At 40.2% G+C, this 19,261-nt stretch overlaps 1 protein-coding gene across 1 annotated transcript in view; it reads left to right on the top strand.

Moving 5' to 3' along the window:
- Positions 1-627: 627 nt before the first annotated feature.
- Positions 628-19,261, top strand: part of GPC5 (glypican 5) — a gene marked incomplete at its 3' end in the record, with an annotated part of 785,572 nt that continues 766,938 nt past the window's right edge. Inside the window, exons 1-2 of the mRNA XM_082011503.1 lie at positions 628-948; positions 15,364-15,525. Coding sequence (XP_081867629.1) covers positions 783-948; positions 15,364-15,525 — 328 coding nt within the window. The 5' untranslated portion in view covers positions 628-782. The remainder of the gene's footprint in view (positions 949-15,363; positions 15,526-19,261) is intronic.

Genomic DNA, 19,261 nt, shown 5'->3' with positions numbered 1-19,261 from the left:
AGTGAAAGCTGGGGTAGACTAATTCTGTGCCCTGCTGAACAACCACCAGCAGCTTCAAAACCGACTAAGAACAATTTCTAGCTATAAGGGTAAGATGTGCTGTTTAAATTCATGTGTGGAGGGGCTTCTTAACTCTGGCATCAAGGAAGCTGTTTAAAAGATAACCTGATGGGTCCCAGCTGCTTCCTTGGCTGCTCTGACAGATACCATTGGACTTTGGCTTGTGGACCTGAGAGGGTTCTGTAAACTGGTCCTTTCTCACTTTTGCCTAAGAAAACTGGAACTTTTGAAGATAGCTGAATTCTTGGAGGCTTTTCTCAGAAAAGCAGAAGTTTGGCATTCGAGCAGAATTGAGCAGGTTACTGCCAGTTTGGAAGCCTCTTGCGATTAGTTCTTAAGAGCACTACAAATTATTTTGCCTTCTCTCTTTTTTTGGATGCTTTTTGGGGGGTTACTGCGCCGTACCAGTGCATTGCTTCTTTTCCCCGTAGGTCTCTCCTTCCCCCCCGCCGCCGGCTGTACGTGGGGTCTCCTCCCCTCCCCAAACGGGCCGTGCCCACCTCCAAGCCCAGACGGGGCGGCCTGACGGGGCACCGCCACATCGGCGCTGCGGAGCGCTCTGCCGCTGCCGCCCCGGGTGTCGGGGGAGGAGGAGGAGGAAGAGGAAGGGGGGGGGGGGGGTAGCGGGCGGTGGCCGGGCCGGGGGAGGGTCCCGGCGGGGGCGGTGGCTTGGGGGCGCCGCGGCCAGTCTCCCTGCGGCAGCGGGCGACGGCCGGCCGGCCATGGGGGGAAGCAGCCTCCATCTCGGCGTCCTCCGCCTCGGCGTCCTGCTCCTGGCCGCCGCCTCGGGGGGTGCGGGGCCGCCGCCGAGCTGCGAGGGTGTCTGGAAAGTTTTCCAGCTGCGGCAGCTCGGCCCCCTCAGAGGCATCCCGGAGTCCCCGCGGGCAGGTAAGGGAAACTTGCGGGGGCAGAAGGCGCAAGGAGCGGCGGGGGCCGGGGGCTGACTCCGGCGGACGGTCGTCTCGCCCAAGGCTGCCCTGCCCGGGTGCGGGGCCGGCGGGTTTGAATTTGGTGCTGTGGGTGGTGCCGGCGGGGCAGGCGGCGGTGGGTGCCGCCGGTGCTCGCTCGCTCCCGCTGCGTCGCCGCCGGGCAGTCTCCGGGCGGAGCGGGCGCCCCGGCTCCGTCGGGGCTTGATGGGGTCGTTTTCCTCGCCGAGGGGTGCGTGTGTGCGCCTGGCTCCTTTCTCAAGCGAGAAAATGTTCTTCTCGCGGTGTGGGCTCTGCAAAAGCCGGGGCACCCCGACACCTGCCTAAAATCCTCTCGTGCCCCCTCCCAGGCGGAGGAGAGCGAGCCGCGCGAGCCGGGGGGCGTGCGGGGGGGTGTGTGTCACCCTGCTTTCGGCTGTCCGTGGGAGCTGCGGCTCGGGCTGATGGAGTTACTCTTGTGTGAAATGGGAAAGATTTACACCGCTGCAAGTGGTGGATCTGCGCCCGTTCCCTACTGGATGTCTGCGTGTCGCCGTAATCGGATAAGATTCCCGGGAAAGTAATGTCTTAATGGCAATCTGAGTACATCCCAGCGTTTCTATCAACAATGAAACTTTTTTTTTTTTTTTAAAGCGGACACCAAATGACATTGCAAAGCATGCGTGTAATGAGACGTACCTTCTTAGATTTGGGGTTTGTTTCCAGCCGCGTGAGAACCTCAGTTGATTTCAGTGGTGCTCATCACAAAATTAAAATACAGGTACTTTCATGTAGGATTGGAAAATTTTTTTTTTTTTTACACACGTATCTGTAAAGTGTGTTCATGTTTAAATGACAAGTTAACTAGTAAATAGGAGTTGGTACTTTCCTGACAGAAAATGACTTGTCAATGCAACAAAATCTGAATTAACGTCCCCCTCACTTTAAAGTATCAATAGCATTTTCCTTTTTTTAAGGTAATCTGTGTAGTTTTTGCTAACTGCAAGTTGAGATAAAGCTCTATGTTTATTCCTAATATTCCTAAAATTCCTAATATTCCTAAAAATACAATGTTTATTCCTAAAGGAATTACTTCAAAATACAGCTTTTTAATTACTCTAGTTTTAAACATGAGATAATCCTAAACTTAACACACTTAATATTGCAGTGTGCAGTTTACAAATCAAAGTACTATATTTAGGCTACCATTACATTTGACAACATGCATTATCTTCTTACATTGTCCTTAGCTAAACATTTTATTATTGTCTTCACTAGAAAGGAAATAAACACTTTAATGGGAAAGCCTGATTAGCAAGGTACTGTGCAAATGAAGACGTCTGGAAAGTGAAATCTGAGTCAAAGCTCTGTCAGTGATACAAGTTTTTTGTGTTAATTGTGTGTGAATAACATCAGTATGAATGATATAGTAACAGTTTATCTATGTTCTTCTTATTCCATAGTCTAGCGTAACTATTACATTTTCTCTGCCATTGTCTTTTATTTTGATACCATATGTTCACTTGTATACTAGGGATAGGGAGGAAACGTTGCCTCAAGAGGAAAGAATATGGCACCTCATGTACGTTTCTTCTGCCCTGCTCTGTGATTTCTTCCCTTCCTCTATAATATTTTTATAACACCACTCTCATTTTCTTCTTTTGACTTTTCTAAATTTCCTGTTCCTGAAGCAAAAGCCGGTTTTGAATTATAGGAGTAATAAAAGAATTCCTATCTCTGCTGCTGGCCCGGCAAGTCCTGCAGTCCGCAGGAGGTGCGGTATAGCTGCGTGGTCAGCAGCCTTTCATTCTTTGAAGGAATTGCACTACTGTGGGCAGCCTGGAAAACACCCCTCAAGGAGCCGAGTACAAGCGTCAAGAGTTCTTTGACGTAGCTTTGATCTCAGAGGTACATGAAACAAATAATTGCAAACAGTAAAATCTATTCAGAATTGGAGATGACAGGAAAATGGGGATTAAATGAGTATTTTAGAAGGTTTAGATGTAATTAAAGGTATTTGTAGGCTGGAAACATAATGTGAAGAGGAAAAGAATGTCACTTTTGCTACTGATCTATATTAAGCCTTCTTTTGAGGCAAGAAGTGAAAAATATTTTAAAACCTTTTCTGCTGGCACTTAGAAATGTGTTTGTGTGTATTACACACACACATGCACACACACACACTTTCAGTTGGTGTCCACTTGTGAAAATAGGTGTCCAAGCTGCCTCTAAAAGACTTAATTTGCTTAAATGTAGGCATCTGGCACCACTGAGTTTCCCTAGAGTGTCTGGAATACCCCCACGGGACCAGCAGATGTGATACCTCTGAGGAACTCGTGTCTTTATGGAGTGGCAGTGGGTGGTGGGCAGGATACCTTTGGCATCTCAGATGCTCCATGTGGGCAACTATACTCCAGGGTCAGTGCAGCCAGTGGCATCTGGGAGCTCTTCATCTATCAAATGTTGGGTGCTGTCTTCAGAGCGAGCTGCGTAGGTCCTTTGCCTCTATGGTAGTGCATACATGTATTTTAGTGGTACTTTAGACCTATGTTGTATAAGGACACCTTCATTTAAATGTCTTAAGCTGAACCACACCTTTCATGTGGAGAAGGATCACTAGCTGAAAAAGAGTGGGAATGTTAGTTGGTTATATGGATTTGTATACAGTGGAAGGCTACTTCTACGGTCAACAAAATTCTAGGGAGGAGGTTGGCTTCATATTGGCCTTGTTTTCATTGCATACATTAAAATGACAGACTGTAGTATTCACAACTGTGTTATTTCTTCTTCTAGTGGTAATAAAAACTAAGCAGCCTTATATCAGTAAATCATGCAAATTGTAATTCTGTTTCATTTGGGGACTGCCATGTCTCTGTATTTTGAATATATGTTAGCTCAAAAAAATATGCATTATTTTATATAATTAGTTTTGCAGCGGTTTTATGTAGTTCATGTATCTTTAAAGGAGAAAAAATACCTATTGTCATATGCAAAAATGCCAGATATGCACAAAGGTGATCTTGAGGAATATGTGAACCACAAATTTGAGTTTGTGTTATCATTCACATCGCACAGGATATAATAATGTTGAAATTGGCAACTAATATTGAAGATATTAATTTATCTTTAACGAAATCAAGGCTACCCCCAGTGATGAAGAAACTTGATTAACTGTGCTCAGTCTTTTGTAGCAGTGATTTGTGAACTATAGTACATACAGCCACATTACATGCTATACTGAGACATTTATCACTTTCGAACTGATTTTAAATGTTAGTTGCAAAAATACATTTTTTTTTCCTGTCTGGTTCTGTGCAACAGGTGTGGTGGTGTTGGGACTGTACAGAAAAACCTCACTAATTAAAAATCCTAAAAGACGCTTTTCATTGTATGGAGTAACAAACAATATGCAAAGCATGAATTAAATAGAAAGAGATCTGAAAGGTCTGGGTGGTTTTTATTTTATTTTTGTGTATAGATGTGACTTGGATTATTTTAAAAAATAATTGTCTGCAAAATACTTTTTTTAAACATATTTTTACTTCCCATGCTCAATTTCTGGTGGTGTAACCTAAACAACTTTCTTGAAGAATTCCACTCTTTTACCCCGTATATGCTAGTAAAGCTAGAACTTTTAGCTCATTTCAGTTGCTCATTTGTCGGACAGATTAAATGGGAGCTCTCAACTTTCCTGTTCTCTTGGTTGCAGGTAAGATTTCTTCTTTGATTTCCTTCGCTCAGAATCTGTAAAACAGCAGAATAGGATGAACAGTAAACAAGTCACCCTTGCCTTCTTGACAAAGGGTTTCCAGTAGGTATGTCTGAACAAACTGTCAAGCTTCTGTTTGCACCAAAAGGCTGAATTCCATGACTTATTAAAAAATGTTACATTTGCTAGAACTGTAGAATCAAACAGTTTCCAAAGAAGTGGAAAAAAAAAGTGGTAGAGAGGTTTCTCCAAGTTCTCAGCAGGTTTTTTTAATTTGGTTGGGGTTTTGTTGTTGTTTTTTGGGGGTGTGTGTTTGTTTTTTTTTTTTTTTCCCCCAGGACTCAGTCTAGGCTTCTTTTCAGCAACCTTTGTGAAGTCATGTATGCAGTTGTGAGAACAAGAAGCGTGATAAAGAGTGAAGACTCTGTGATCAGTATAAATTTTATTGCAAAGGCTTTTTGATAGAGAATAGTTATGCATATGATATTGAATAAATAGATGAACTATGCTTGAATCAGAAAAAGTTGGTGTATAATATACTCTTTAGTTAATTCGAATTAAAAATATTCTTGCTAATTCAGCTTAAAATCCAGGTCAGATTACTTTGCAATTCCAAGATCATCTTTGAATTTTAATTTGGGTTTCTAGTATGATTTACATTTGGGTAATTTGAATTTTGGTTCTTTCTGAAGTCAAATCAAGATTTATTTTTTTTCTTTTTGGTGTGTGCAGTCAGGGGCACTTCTAGTTACGCTGTTTTTCTAACTGACATTCAGATCTCCAGGAAAAGGTTTAGGCAGAGATGGAAAGTGAGTTTCTCTGTCATATCAGTTGTTGATGTTCATTAGATCACATATGTTTTTGTAAAGACTGTTGCCTAAAACATAATTTTTGTGTGTGTGAACACAGACTGTTGGTTCCTGACTGCAAGTAATGTTTCACCTCTGGATCCACAAAATGATCACTGTGAAAATGGGCTGAACTGTGTAGCAGCTTCCTTATCTCTCTCGCTCATATTTCAGCTTCCCTAGGAAGTCAGCAGTGCTTAGTAGCCTTAGGACTTGATCTGGCTGGCATGACCTGAAAGGCAGTGTCCACTCCTAAATAGAGGGCAGGGGTCCAACTCCCACTTCTTGTGCAAAGGAATAAATTGGCTCATGTCTGTAAGGCTGCTATCCTGTAGAAGGGGCTGACTGTCCTCACTAGACAGGGTTTGCCCTTGAGTCTTCTCTAGATCCAGTATGATGCTCTTGTAATGCCATAGCACTGTGGATTTTTAGGGTTCCCTTCCACCGCAATTCAAGCAGTCTTAAAAATAGGAAAGCTTTTGCAGGCAGCGAGTGTGGTGTAACATGAATGCGTGTTTTGTGCCATGAGCTGTAGCGTGGGTATATGGAAGGATGCCTATACCAGGGTTCCTGCTAGTAGGAGGATGATCGTAGAGGATGTACTGCAAACCTGCATGCCAGTGTTGCCTATGGTGTCCTCTGAAAGCAGTATGTAGAATGCACCATCCCTAGAAGTGCAGCTGGGCACGGCGTTGAGAGCAATCCCGGAGCCATCTGAACAGAGCCACAGAAGGGGGAGAGGTGGAAGTTCAACAGCGCAACAGTCAGGGCCAGGTGCTCCAGGCGCATCCCTGCCCCTCTTATTTAGCAGTGCTGAAGTACTTCCCAGCAATCACAACGAGGGCGATGAATGCCTAGTCTGGAGTGGCGCTTGTAACAAAAATGAGTTAACAGATACTAAAGGGTGAGCGTTGGAAGGACTCATGGCTGATGCAGGTTGCAAATCAATTTTGCAATGTTTGAACAACTGCTTCCACCCTGTGGCATTTCAGTGCTGGCTTTTAAAAGGCTGTTTACTGTGACAATCCTAGGTCTGTTTGGGGATTTTTCAGACTCTGGATTTGATCTCATGGAAGAATTTGTCTTAACTAAACAGAAATTTACCACACATCTGGTATTTTCTCTTCCTGGCAATTAAATTCCTCAACATGTCAGCGCTTGTTTATCTCAAGATACTGAAAATATGGATTTATATGGTTGAGACTATGAATGAAAGTTTGAGATCAGTTCCAGATCTTTTGGAAATAGGTAAACCTATACCTCAGAATAATTACGCGTTATTCTTGCTGAACTGTCTTTTCTCCACCCATCTAGATCATTTTCAGCTGTAAAACCTTTCCTGTACTATAACTGTTTATGTTAATATATATTTATTACAGGATAAGTTATTTCACTTCTTGCTGTCTTGTGATTTTGTCTAAAAATAGATTGCAGTGTAGAGCCTTCAGAATTTGGTACTGAAAAAAGCCAATATTCTTATTGGAGCAGAAAATGTTTTCTCTCTGTATTTCAAAATAATTGGTTATTGACAAAACAATTCTTGTGGAAGACAGGAAGATTTTTGGATGTGAAAACACAGAAGGTGTTTTTTTTAACATTGGTCCTACTGAAATGGAATGACCTATTGCACTTGCTGGTTTACATACCCTCCTCTGAAACATTGCCTGTAAGCTGTTGCTTGTTCTGTGTCTCTATAAAGAAGCAACTACAAAGCCACTCTGGATTTGGAGCAACCACTCCATTTTTAGTCAGTTGGGTTCTTTTGCATGTTGTATTTGGTTACTTTTTCCTGATCATTGAAAGCATTTGTGTTTAATGAGCTGGAACAGAAGTAGGTCAATAAAATGTACTTTATATGTATGTGATAAGCAATCTTAAGTATAAAATTCCCTTAGGGTTGGGAACGATAGCCATGTTAAAAAGATGCTGCCTAAAAAAAAAATTACCATGAAATCAAGGGAATAAAAGAATATTGAAGAGTCAGCTAAAACTATAAACAAATAGCCATTATTATTTTAGAGTTTTACTGAAAGACCAAATGTCTTCCTGAAGCTATTCTAAAGCCCATAATAAGCCTAGATAAAATTTCATATTAGCTTCTGCTTTAAAAGAGGCATAGTGCAAAAGGTTTGAAAGCTAAGTAGTGCCTAACATTTGTTTAAAATATTAAGCACAGTTTGGGTAATAGAGCTAATCTTTAGGTTATTTAATTTTAATACTAAACAAATATTATGCCTGTCTGCCTATATACATATGGAACTGCATGTGAGAAGATGCTGTGTATATTATTTATTAATAACTAAAATGTAGTGGTTGAAAGGTTGTACATACTGGAAAAATGACGCAAAGGTTTTGTGCGAGAGAGACTTTTCTGAACCTCATACGAAAAAGGAGATCATTGCTTCCAAGAAGTAAAGCTTGTTTACTTGTGAAAGAGACACATATCAAGTCAGTAGGAGAATGAGGAATAGTCCTCACAAGTTCTAATTTTTTGCTTCGTTTGACAGCTCAGCTACACACTTCTGATCGTGAAATTATGGTTTATTATACAACAATGACATTGATTAAAATGATGCTATATGCAAGAACATATATGCTACATTCATTATTTGCCAGTGTTATGCCGGGGGTTGCCCTGACCCAGGTGCAGGACCCTCCACTTCGCTTTGATGAACCTGATAAGGTTCACACGGTCCCATGCCTTGAGCTTCTGCAGGTCCCTCTGGATGACATCCCATCCCTCAGGTGTGTCAACTGCACCAGTGAGCTTGGTGTTGTCTGCAAACTTGCTGAGGGTCCACTTGATCCCACTATGTCACTGGTGAAGATATTAAAGAGTACTGGTCCTAGTACAGACCCCTGAGGGACATCACTCATCACTGATCTCCATCTGGACATCAAGCCATTGACCACTAGTCTCCAGATGTGACCATCCAATCAATTCCTCATCCACCTAACAGTCCACCCATCAAGTCTGTCTCTCTCCAATTCAGAGAGAATGATGTTGTGGAGGACCGTGGCCTTACAGAAGTCCAGATAGATGATGTAGGTAGCTCTTCCCTTGCCCACTGATGTGGTCACTCCATCCTAGAAGGCCACTAGGTTGGTCAGGCAGGACTTGCCCTTGGTGAAGCCATGCTGGCTGTCTCAAATCACCTCCCTGTCCTCCCTGTGCCTTAGCATAACTTCTAGGAGGATGTGCTCCATGATCTTCCCAGGCACAGGGGTGAGGCTGACAGGTTGGTAGTTCCTAGGGTTCTCCTTGTTACCTTTTTTAAAAACGGGTGCAATGTTTCCCTTTTTCCAGACTTCACTTGCCTGCCAGGACTTCTCAAATATCATGGAGAGTGGCTTGGCAACAACATCAGCCAGTTCCCTCGGGACTCTGGGATGCCTCTTGTCATAAGTCCCATAGACTTACCATAGAATCACAGAATCATAAAATAGTTTGTGTTGGAAGGGACCTTTAAAGGTCATCTAGTCTACTTGCCCCCCCACCCCCCCCCCCCCCCCCCCGCAATGAGCAGGGACATCTTTAACTCCAACCTGACCTTGAATGTTTCCACGATAGGTGTCTATATATGTTCAGGTTTCTCAGGTGGTCTCGAACCTGATCTTCTCTTCCAGTGGGAGGGACTTTGCTCCTCCAGTCCCTGTCTTGCAGTCCATCTCCTCGAGAGGTGTGGGAGGAGGGATTGCTAGTGAAGACTGAGGCAAAGGAGTCATTGAGTACCTTGGCCTTCTCCTCGTCTGTTGTTACTTGTCTGCTAGTCTTGCTTATCAGGGGACTGTGCTTTCTTTGACCTTACTTTTCTGGCTGACATACCTGTAGAAGCCCTTGTTATTATTCTTTGCATCCCTTGCCAAGATCAGCTGCAGCTGCGCGTTGTCCCTCCTGACCCCATCCCTACACAACCAAGCAGTGTCCCTGTACTCTTCTCAGGACACCTGTCCCTGCTTCCACTGCCTGTGCATTTCCTTGTATGGCATCCCCTCTGGTAGGGCTGTCTATTACTTGGCACAGGAAGACTCCTGGCCAGGAGTCTCCTGGATTGCCTACAGCTCATAGCCGTGCTACTTTTGCAGCAGATGTTAGGGTGGTTGAAGTCCCCCAGCAGGACAAGACTCTGAACGCAATGTCTCGCAGCTGTTTGTCATACCATGGAAACACTTCTGAGATGGTCTAAAAAAGTTACACTTGATATTTCAGACTGGAATTTACGATCATAGACATAGTTCAAAACTATAGTCAATAAAGACTCAATATAGTCAATACATATCTCTGGATATGTGCCTCTAGAGAACAGCTAGAAAAATCTAAGTTCTTGTTGATGACATTAATACAAAAGAGTCTAATTTTATTTTTTGTAATTATCCTTCTCATTCTGAATGCTTTTCACTTTAGCGATGCTGAAATAGCTAACCTAGCACTGAAAAACAGGCTTGAGTGTATTCATTATGTTTGATATGGAAATTAATAGATGAACCTTCAAAGTTTTTCTGCTTTTAAGACTTTCTGTACTTTATTAATTCAGTAATTTTGTTTGTGGCCTTGAAAATGTATTGCATATTGAGAGATATATATATGTGTGTGTATATATATACGCCATACATAGACACTCCATCACTGCAGAGAAGCAAGTTGTAAATGGTGTAGTGGACTGTGTGAGTTTTCAGTGTGACACTGCATAGTTCTGTTTTCTTCGTAATCATGTTTTCAGCTCATGAAAAAGAACATAAGAAAGTCCTAACGTAGACAATGCTTGATAAAATTAATCTAGATTAATTTATCCTTCTCTTTGTCATTTAATTCTAGTTGAAACTACTGCTGTGTTTCTTATTCTGACAGATTTGTTTGGCTCTTGTAATTGTACTTAAAATTTTCTGAGGTGAGAAGAAAATAAGTATTTAGGCATATTAAACTTAAAAAGTATGAAATGAATAAATATGAAAATTACTGAGAATTGTGCTAGAAAATATTTGTATTTTATATAAATAATTAATTATGTTAAATATTTATGAAAGAGAGATAGAAGAGATGAGTGGATTGGGGTTCTTAGGCTGCTGTGTGAAACTGGGAGCAAGAGGAGCATGTTGAGAATGGTTGCTTCCAGTGTGTGATAAAATAGAATAAAAGGGTTTGGAAGCCAAAGCCATCATGAGGAATCTCAGTGCTAATGGTAAACTGAAGGAACACGTTGCAGGAAGAGTGGAGAGAACTTTTTTACAATAATATAGGAGCAGTGATTCATCTTCTGGATATCTAGAAATGAAGTAATTTGCTTAGGGTTTTTGTCCCCATCAAACTGATGCAGATTTGAGGGAAGGACAAGCTCAGGCTTGTTCTGAGTTAGCTCCTGTTTCGCTCTCTTAAGTAGGTGCTTGATCATGTTTCTTGACAAAGATGGGCTTTGGGCAAGGTTTGAATTCATTCAAGACATGAATTTAACACGTATCACATGGTAGAATTTCTAATAGCCCTAGAGGTTTCAGCAACATAGGAGTTCATAATTTAATCCAGATGTTAGTCTGATTAGATGAATTGATGAAATGATGAATTTATGCCTAACTGTTCAGCTTCCATTTCTTGAGGCCACCTTATAGAATAAAAATATTCTCTTAATAGGATATTTCCCTTGTAGAGTCCCAATTCAACTGTACTTAAATTCATGGATATCTTAGTTTCCAAATGTAAGTTTGAGTAGCAGTATTAATAATGATGTCAGACTCCTCAAAATTCTAGCATGTGAGTTAAAAAAAAATCTGTCTTAGATTTGTAGTATTACAAGTGACCTCTTTCCCCCCTGCACTCTTTCTTCATAAGTCATGCTGGCTAGAAACTTCTTTATGAAGATAAAAGACTTTCCTGGAACAACAGAATTGGAGTTTTAAGAAGAAACAAATACTGCAAGGAATTGTGAAGTTGCTTGTTTTGTCAATGTGAGACCAATAGACAAACAGTGGTAGATCAGGTTATATGACTAATTTGTTCTTTTGAGCTCTCAGCTGATTTGTTTGAAGGCTAGTAAAGAGAAAGTATATGCACAAATAATTAAAAAATTAAATAATCTATTTTTAAATACACAAACATAAATAAAATCTTTCCTTTTCAGAAAAGAACCTAAAGAACATATATAGGGTAATAAATAATACAGTAAGTCTGAAATTGGTGTGACATTGAAATGTGTCCAAACAACTTAATAACATGGTTCCTCTCTTTTACAGTGGCTGTTACATGACTAGATAGCTACCTACCTTTTTTTTGACAGCAGTGAGCTGTTTTTTGTTACAAGCAGAAGATAATATTCAATAACCAAAGAGGAAAAAAGGCTACTGTAATGCAATATTGTGAATATTCCTATCAGTATAAACATTTTTTTCTCTTGGTGTTTGTCATGTCTATTTCTGCTGGCATACTACAGACAATAGCTTGGCTTGTCTTGTACTGTCATATTCTTTGTGTGATAAACTCTTTGAGAATTGAAAAAAAAAACACAACAGTGAGAGAGAGAACTGTTTCATACCTGTGGATGGACCTTTCTGGTATGAAGCGTAAATATTGCTGCAGGCTTATTTTTCATTCCTTTAATTTGTTTGTAGGTGGGTGGTATATTAGTCCAGTTTGCTGCTTGCTGTTTTAACACTATGTTACTTTAAAATTCTCATTCACTATAGCTAGTATTTAAATTAATTAGTATTCAGTATGACAGCAAATGTATCTAATCACGAGCAAGAGGATTTCAAAGGATTAATAGAAACTTCCAGTGTTTTATTTCCTTAAACAATGTCAACTTAAACATGTTTTGCATTAGAGTTATTGCATCTTAAGTTATATGTGTTTTATATACATGCAGCATAAGTCACCCCTGGAACAGGTATTATTAACATAACTTCAATCCTTACAATTCTTGCTTTGAGTCATGCACCACTAATGTGTGCTCTTGATCCACTCCCTTGAGTAACCTCTGTCTCTGTCCAGAACCACAGTTTGCTGAAGCCATCACCACTGCCCTGATAAAAAGATTTAACTTCTAAACCAAGTGTCGTAAGAGCTACAGGTACAGGTTGCAGGAAAACAAACATCCATGTAGTTCAAGTTCCAGCTTTGCCTGTTTTAAATCCTAGATGTGGCCACCCTTAAGCACAAGCTTGGTGTCCCATGACTTGGTCCATTCCTGCTGCTGCTCTTTCCCCACTTTATACTGAGTTTTAGCTGCACTGCAGCAATTGCCGTCTGCAGAGAGGCTTGTACCCAGAGAGGCTTATGTGCGTTACATCGCTCTGACATGATACAAGCAGTTTCTACATCTGCTTTGTTTTATCCTAGGCTGCGCTTTGGACTACTGCAGGCTATGCCATTATTTTGTGAGGGCAAGTGGGATGAGAGGAGTCTTCCATATTTTGTGTGTGTGGTCATGGTGTCTAGGACTGGGAATGTGGGAATGCTGTGGGAAGGTAGAGATGGTCAGTAGTGCTGGTATATGGACTGGGAGGTTGGAGTCAGTGGGGTCAAAGGATTGAAATCTGGCTTATGGAAGCATGGGTCATGCAGTGGAGATGGAGAGGGAGGCTGTATATAGATAGTTACATGGATTCTGAGGTTGTAGAGCACTGATGAACTGTATTTTTAATACTTAAAAATTGTTTTTAGCTGCTCATTAATGTTGCTTGGAGGCAAGCAACTTTGTTAAAGGCTGGCTCTGACACTAAGCACTTTCTTTGGCATGCATAACACAAATATTAGAGTAGCCAATAAATAGATAATTTAATAACCACCTTAATTTTGCAGCTTCGTTTTCATTCTTTGGCTGAACTGGAATGTCAGAGGATGGAATATCAAAGTAGTCACATGGCGAGAGACTTGTGAAGGCATCCAGCCAGGAAAAATTACTTGGTTTGTAAATTGTAAAAATGGACATACTGGAACATGGAGAGAACATAGATTTTTTTTTTTTTAAATAAATGATGAGGATAAATAGCCTTCAAAAACATTAAGCTGTATGAGGAAAAAGAGATCTCGTAGCAATAGTATAACACTTAAGAAATAAAATTTCTTTATACTCGCAGAAGTTCAGTGATTCATACTTGCATTAGAATAGAGTTTTAACTTTCCGTTGTGATAGTGAAGGAGTTCAACTTCCTGAACCGTGGCTGGTAGGTGTACTAATCACTGTATGCTAAACTGCTACTGGAAACCACTTCAAAGAGATTTACAGGGTATCCAGAGGTTATGTTCTTTTGCATGCTACCATGAAGGCAATCTCAGATTTGTGAATTCTGTATGGTAGTTGGATTTCTTAAAGTATCTACTGCTTTTCCTTTAACATAATGATATTTACTGCCGCTTATGTCTGTCAAATGTATTTATTTCAAGGCATGCATTTTTATGATGGGCGAGTAAGCTGTTCTTGTGTATATGGAGTCAAACTTTTATCTTCGTAAATACAGGATTATATCAATTCCTGAGCAGCACCCCTCATGAAAATGAACTAGTTTTGCCTGAAAACTTACATCATATGACCATGAAGCAGAAAAGATCCTTTAAAAATTAAGAGAAATTCTGTAGTACATAATACTGAAGGTTCAGATGTATCCTCCTTGCATACCTGCTTTGGGATGGAGGAATCAGGAATTGTGAAGATGGAAGCCACTGATGCCAGAAGGAAATGTTCAGCAATAATGTACAGGATCACGTTACCTGCAGTTAGGAAGGGCAATGTGTTTGTCATGGGAATCAAATTACTTCTGTGTAGTATTGTAGAGACACGTATTCATCCAGGACTCTCATAACTTTTTTTTTTTATGGTCCGTATCATTTACCTGTTTCATGCTGGTCTTGTGCTTTTTCTAAATGTGATTTCTAAGGAATCTTTTTGATCTTTTCTACCTTTCTAAATATGACACGGTGGATTCCTGCTTCAGTATCGGGATTGCTGTATGTAAATAATAACATTTTTTCCCCACTGTGTAGCTGAAGTGAAGTTCTAGGGCCAGGAATCCCTTCATTAAGATTGCTTCAACCAACACATGGATAAAGGGTCATGAGTTTGATACAATGAATTTAAACATTTTGCCATTTTTCCAGAACGCTCCAATCCAGCTCTCAGTAGCTTAACTTTTCTTTCTTAGCTTTCTGGAAAATATTATTTAAAACACCTAATTTACAAAAGATAACTAATGGAGTATTTAAGGTACAAATTGTGTAAGGCCTCCCTTTCCCCATAACTATATTCATTCTACCTTAGAATGATTTATCAGAGAAAAATAAGGGGAAAAAAAAAAAAGATGTAAAAGGAATGTTAAATCCTGTGGGTTTAATGGTACAGAAATAAAAGGTTAAGTACCAGGAGGTGATCTAAGAGCTGAAAGCAAGTATAGAGGCAAGGGCAATGTGGATTTAAGTAGATTCACTAACTAGACTCACTAACTAGATTAACTAGAACTGGATTCAACTAGATCAGGTTGCTCAGAGCCCTGTCCAACCTGACCTTGAATGTTTCCAGGGATGGGGCATCTACCACTTGTACAGTGATGTACAATGCATATTCAGTATATTTTAACAACATTAGTTAGCAATATTCATGGCTGGACTAAGAATACAGTGTCAGGGAAATTATATTATATGACATTAATTAACTGTAATAAGTGTACTTTTCCCACAGAGTTTTAGTTAGTGTCCTCTTTTAGTTTTTGTTTAACAAGACAAGATGTCTTTAAAGCTTTGGTATTTCTTTTATGTGTCTATACCTATGTAAAAAAAAAAAAAGTAACTGTTTTCTACATATTTGTGTATTGCATACTTCTGTTTTGTAGTAATCAGTGTAATTATCTTTTTCTCCAGGGACTAATCTCCAGATTTGTACTTCTAAAAATCCGACATGCTGTACCAAAAAGATGGAAGAACGATATCAGACTGCGGCAAAGCAAGATATACAGCAAGCGCTTCAAACATCAAGCGCTACATTAAAATTTTTAATATCTCATAATGCAGCTGCTTTTCAAGGTAAGGCGTTCTGCTTTTTGTTTCCAAATTTGTTCATACTTTTATTGATTTTTTTTTTCCATCTTTGATTAGTTTATGCATGTAATGAAAGTTATCTGTTAATTTTTAATTTTTAGTTTTTCCCTATGCATTTATGCTTTTGAAGAAGGAGTATTAAATCATGCAGGTGATTAGAAATGGCATTGCTTTTGGAATTTGTGACTTTTAAAAAATGGTATTTGAGAAAAAGTATAAAACCGTTCTAGCAAGATGCTTTGATTTGAATTGTAAAGCAGTAACTTGGCATTCCTCTTTAGCTTCTTTAATTTAGACAATTCTGAAATGCGAAAATCATTGCATGGAGTGCCACAAGAGAGATATTTTGCTATTCTAGTATTTCCGCCCACCATGTTCTTTGTCTTGTTCTAATAGAAATACTTGGGTAGTTTGTTTTATAGGTTCATTTTTGGGATCTAGTTTTGTAAGCTTTTAAGTTTCTAAAAAAATCTCTAAAAAAATTTTCTGAGTTTCTAAAAATAACTTAAAAAAAGAGGTTGAGTGACAGTTGTTCCAATGCACAATAGGAAGCTATCTGATAAACTAATAGTTATTTGGTCTGATGGTGGGATTGCCTTTTAGCAATTATCCTGCATACTATTCAGTTTCCTCGGAATTAATAAGGTGTAAGTTAATGCAGAAATTGGTTAGGAGGTGGGAAGGTGTGAGAAATAGCGGCAGTATGAGGTTGTACGTGATAGAAAGGGGTGTGGAGTTCACATGTTGAGGACAAAACCCTACAGTCTTATCATCTTTCTGTTAACGTGTACTTGTGGCCTTAATGACCACTTGATTGGTAACTTTGTACAGGCTTAGGAAGTTTTCTTTTGGTGGCTTTTGTTTTTAACCTGTGAAGCTAAAATGATTAGCAAAATGAAGACAACTGCCTAGGGTCATAAAATGGGCAACAAAGGTGCGGTCCTAAAGCCTTCCCTTTTTGAAATTTAGGCTGTCTAAGGCTAAAAAGTTGCAGTTGCTCTCTACCTTCTGGGAGTATTGCCATTCAGCCTGCCTAGCACAGCTGTCAATGGGTGTCGTGATCAGGAGATCATTGGTAAAATATGCAAAGAAATCTCTCCCTCCCTTTCTTCTGCCTTCATTCTTCCTTCTAACTTCTGTATATCAGCTCTCTTTTGCACCAAAATAGCAAAAAACCCCAAAGCATTGTTGCTTTGCTGACCTAGGGCTGTAGACTCTGTAGAGGCTCAGTAGTCACCTGTACTTTCCCTGAGGGCTGTACTCTGCCTTGGTGTTTTAACACCGTCTCCTTTCCCCCACCCCTAGGAGAAAAACCCAAAACAGCAGTGCACAAAAAACCCCCTTAGGTATCTAGATAACATAGTTGTACAATCCCAAGATTTCTCAGTCTTCACAAGAATGGATTTAAGTGACATTTAAGTGAAGTGAAATCATGACCCAGAAACTACGTTTCTGTTGGTTTTATGTCCTGAGGGGCTCAGCCAGTGGGGTGTTTTCAGAGTGCGTGCAGTGTATATCTGCCCTGTAGATGAGTTCTCCCTGAAAGGCAGAGATACACGCATGTCTTTGAGGAGAAAAGGCTGTGCTTCCCTTGGGGACCATCTGAGCAGTTATTCAGGGTGTGGGTTCTAGGCCTTTCTCAACTTGTAAAAATTCAAATTGTATCACCTGGCAGTCCAGGAGGATGCCCTAAACACCAGTTCAGAGGCTAATGCACTTTTCACTCTCCCAGGAATGCTATTTTACAGTGTAGAAAGAAATTCAGGAAGCACTGGCCCAAAGAAAGGAGCCTGGCTCTGTAGCCTAGGGATGATACATTTTCCTTAGGGGTGGTATGTCCTCCCTACAGGGGATGGTTTCAGAACTGTTTGAGAATTACAGTTTTTTCATTGTTTTCGTGAAAGACGTGTGAGCAGTTCTTGTTGCAGGAACGCAAGCCATCCTTCCTAAATATGTGGCCTGACGCTAATGACTTCTCTCGCTGGCTTTATTTCATCATTTGCTTTTAAACAAATATTTTTCAAAGCGTATGCTTTAAAGTGTGTCCATGTGTGTATATATATATTTCCATACCTTATATATTTCATACATTTTTGAAGGACATGTTTTAGTACTTTTGTCTTTAATTTTCTTTTCTGTAAAGAAGTATAATTGAGAGAGAATATTCTGTGGATTATGGTATTACTTAGATTTAAAACCTTGTTTATCTTTGAAGCAGCTATTTGTGGAAAAACATGCTGTTGATTGCTACCATTGCTAACTAAAATTCAAGCTAAATTATTTCAGATTCAGAAACCATAGTAAGATGCTGCTGATGTTTTTGGGGGGTTTTGAACTCTAGAAACACAGTAAGACATTATACCTGGTCTGAATTCAGTTTTAGCCCTGTCTGAATTCAGTTTTGACCCCGCCTTGAGCAGGAGTTTGGATTGGAGACCTGCTGAAGGTCCTTTCCAATCTGGATTACTGTGTGACAGGATGTCTATCTCGGCACTCACCACCAAATCTTTAGGCGCTCCCTTTACGTTTGGCTGAGGCTGGGCTGTCCAGCTAGGGGTGCGGTTACCTCCTCTGCTGCTTCGGCCACGGGACAGACCTCTCGGCCGTTAGGCAGAAGCGTGAAGGGGGTTGTTGGGGTGTGTCCAGAGGGGAGCGAGCGTTGTGGACTTTGCCACTGTTGTCACCTGCCTCTTTTCGAAGTCTGTTGAGGTCAGATACCTTGGTCTAAAAGAGGTGGACTGGATCCAAACAGAACACAGAGCTAGTGTTTCCTCTCGGTTTCTGACCTATTCAGTAGAGAGAGATGGGTAGTTAAGGTACGTAATCCATATCTGCCTCTGGAAGTCTTCAGAGGTGTGTTTTCTCTCCGTATTAAGTCCAGTCTAGAGATCCTGAGTACGTCAGGATGACCAAGTAGTTTAGGATGACTGTGTTTGGGAAATGAGGCACCTGTCTATCTGCCAATCTATTAACTGTATGTGTGTGCATGTATCTTTATATGAAAGTAAATATAGCTATATATTGACATAACTTTGTCGCCGTCTAACATTTGTTAAAATCCCGTGGTTCTATTATTGTGGTAAGTGCTGCCCGCTGACAGTAACTCTCTATTGACAATTTTAAAATGTTGCAAAAACTCCATGTCTCAGGACATGTCAAGCTACATGGTACAAATTGCACCACTTCTGTACTGTTACAGTATTTTCCTTACATTTCAGGGTGTTTCAGAGTGTGTGTTTTCTTTTTTACTGTGAGTCTTGTTTCTTTTTAATACCTTTGAGAAGTGGTAAGGGAACAGAAGGATAGGTGCAAGTGAAGTTAAATAAACTATTAATCTGGTAAATGGGAGATATATTATGGAGAGCAAGAAATCATTCTTCCCTTGGGAAAGGTGACTAGAGAACTTAAGCTGTATGATAATCATGCTTTCAAGAGTTAATAACATTCTTGCACATCTCTGCATTTTTAGTATTTATTATCTTAATAACTGAGAAAAAGATTGTGAATGCTGTACATGGATTGCCATAACATCTTCATTCTAGTGGTAACCATAAAAACAAATTTTTTTTTAACTTTTATAGCTTTTTATATGCTGTAGACATAAATATATATAAGCACACACACATACTCCTTTTGCACAGTTCTTAGATGTTACTCAAAGTTCATGCTGACCCTTGTCTATACCTCCAAACAAGAGGAACAAGCACCACCAGGGTCAACC

Source organism: Phaethon aethereus (genome assembly GCF_964289735.1).
Source record: "Phaethon aethereus genome assembly, chromosome: 1".
Classification (NCBI taxonomy): domain Eukaryota; kingdom Metazoa; phylum Chordata; class Aves; order Phaethontiformes; family Phaethontidae; genus Phaethon; species Phaethon aethereus.
This window is presented reverse-complemented; position numbering and strand designations above follow the sequence as displayed.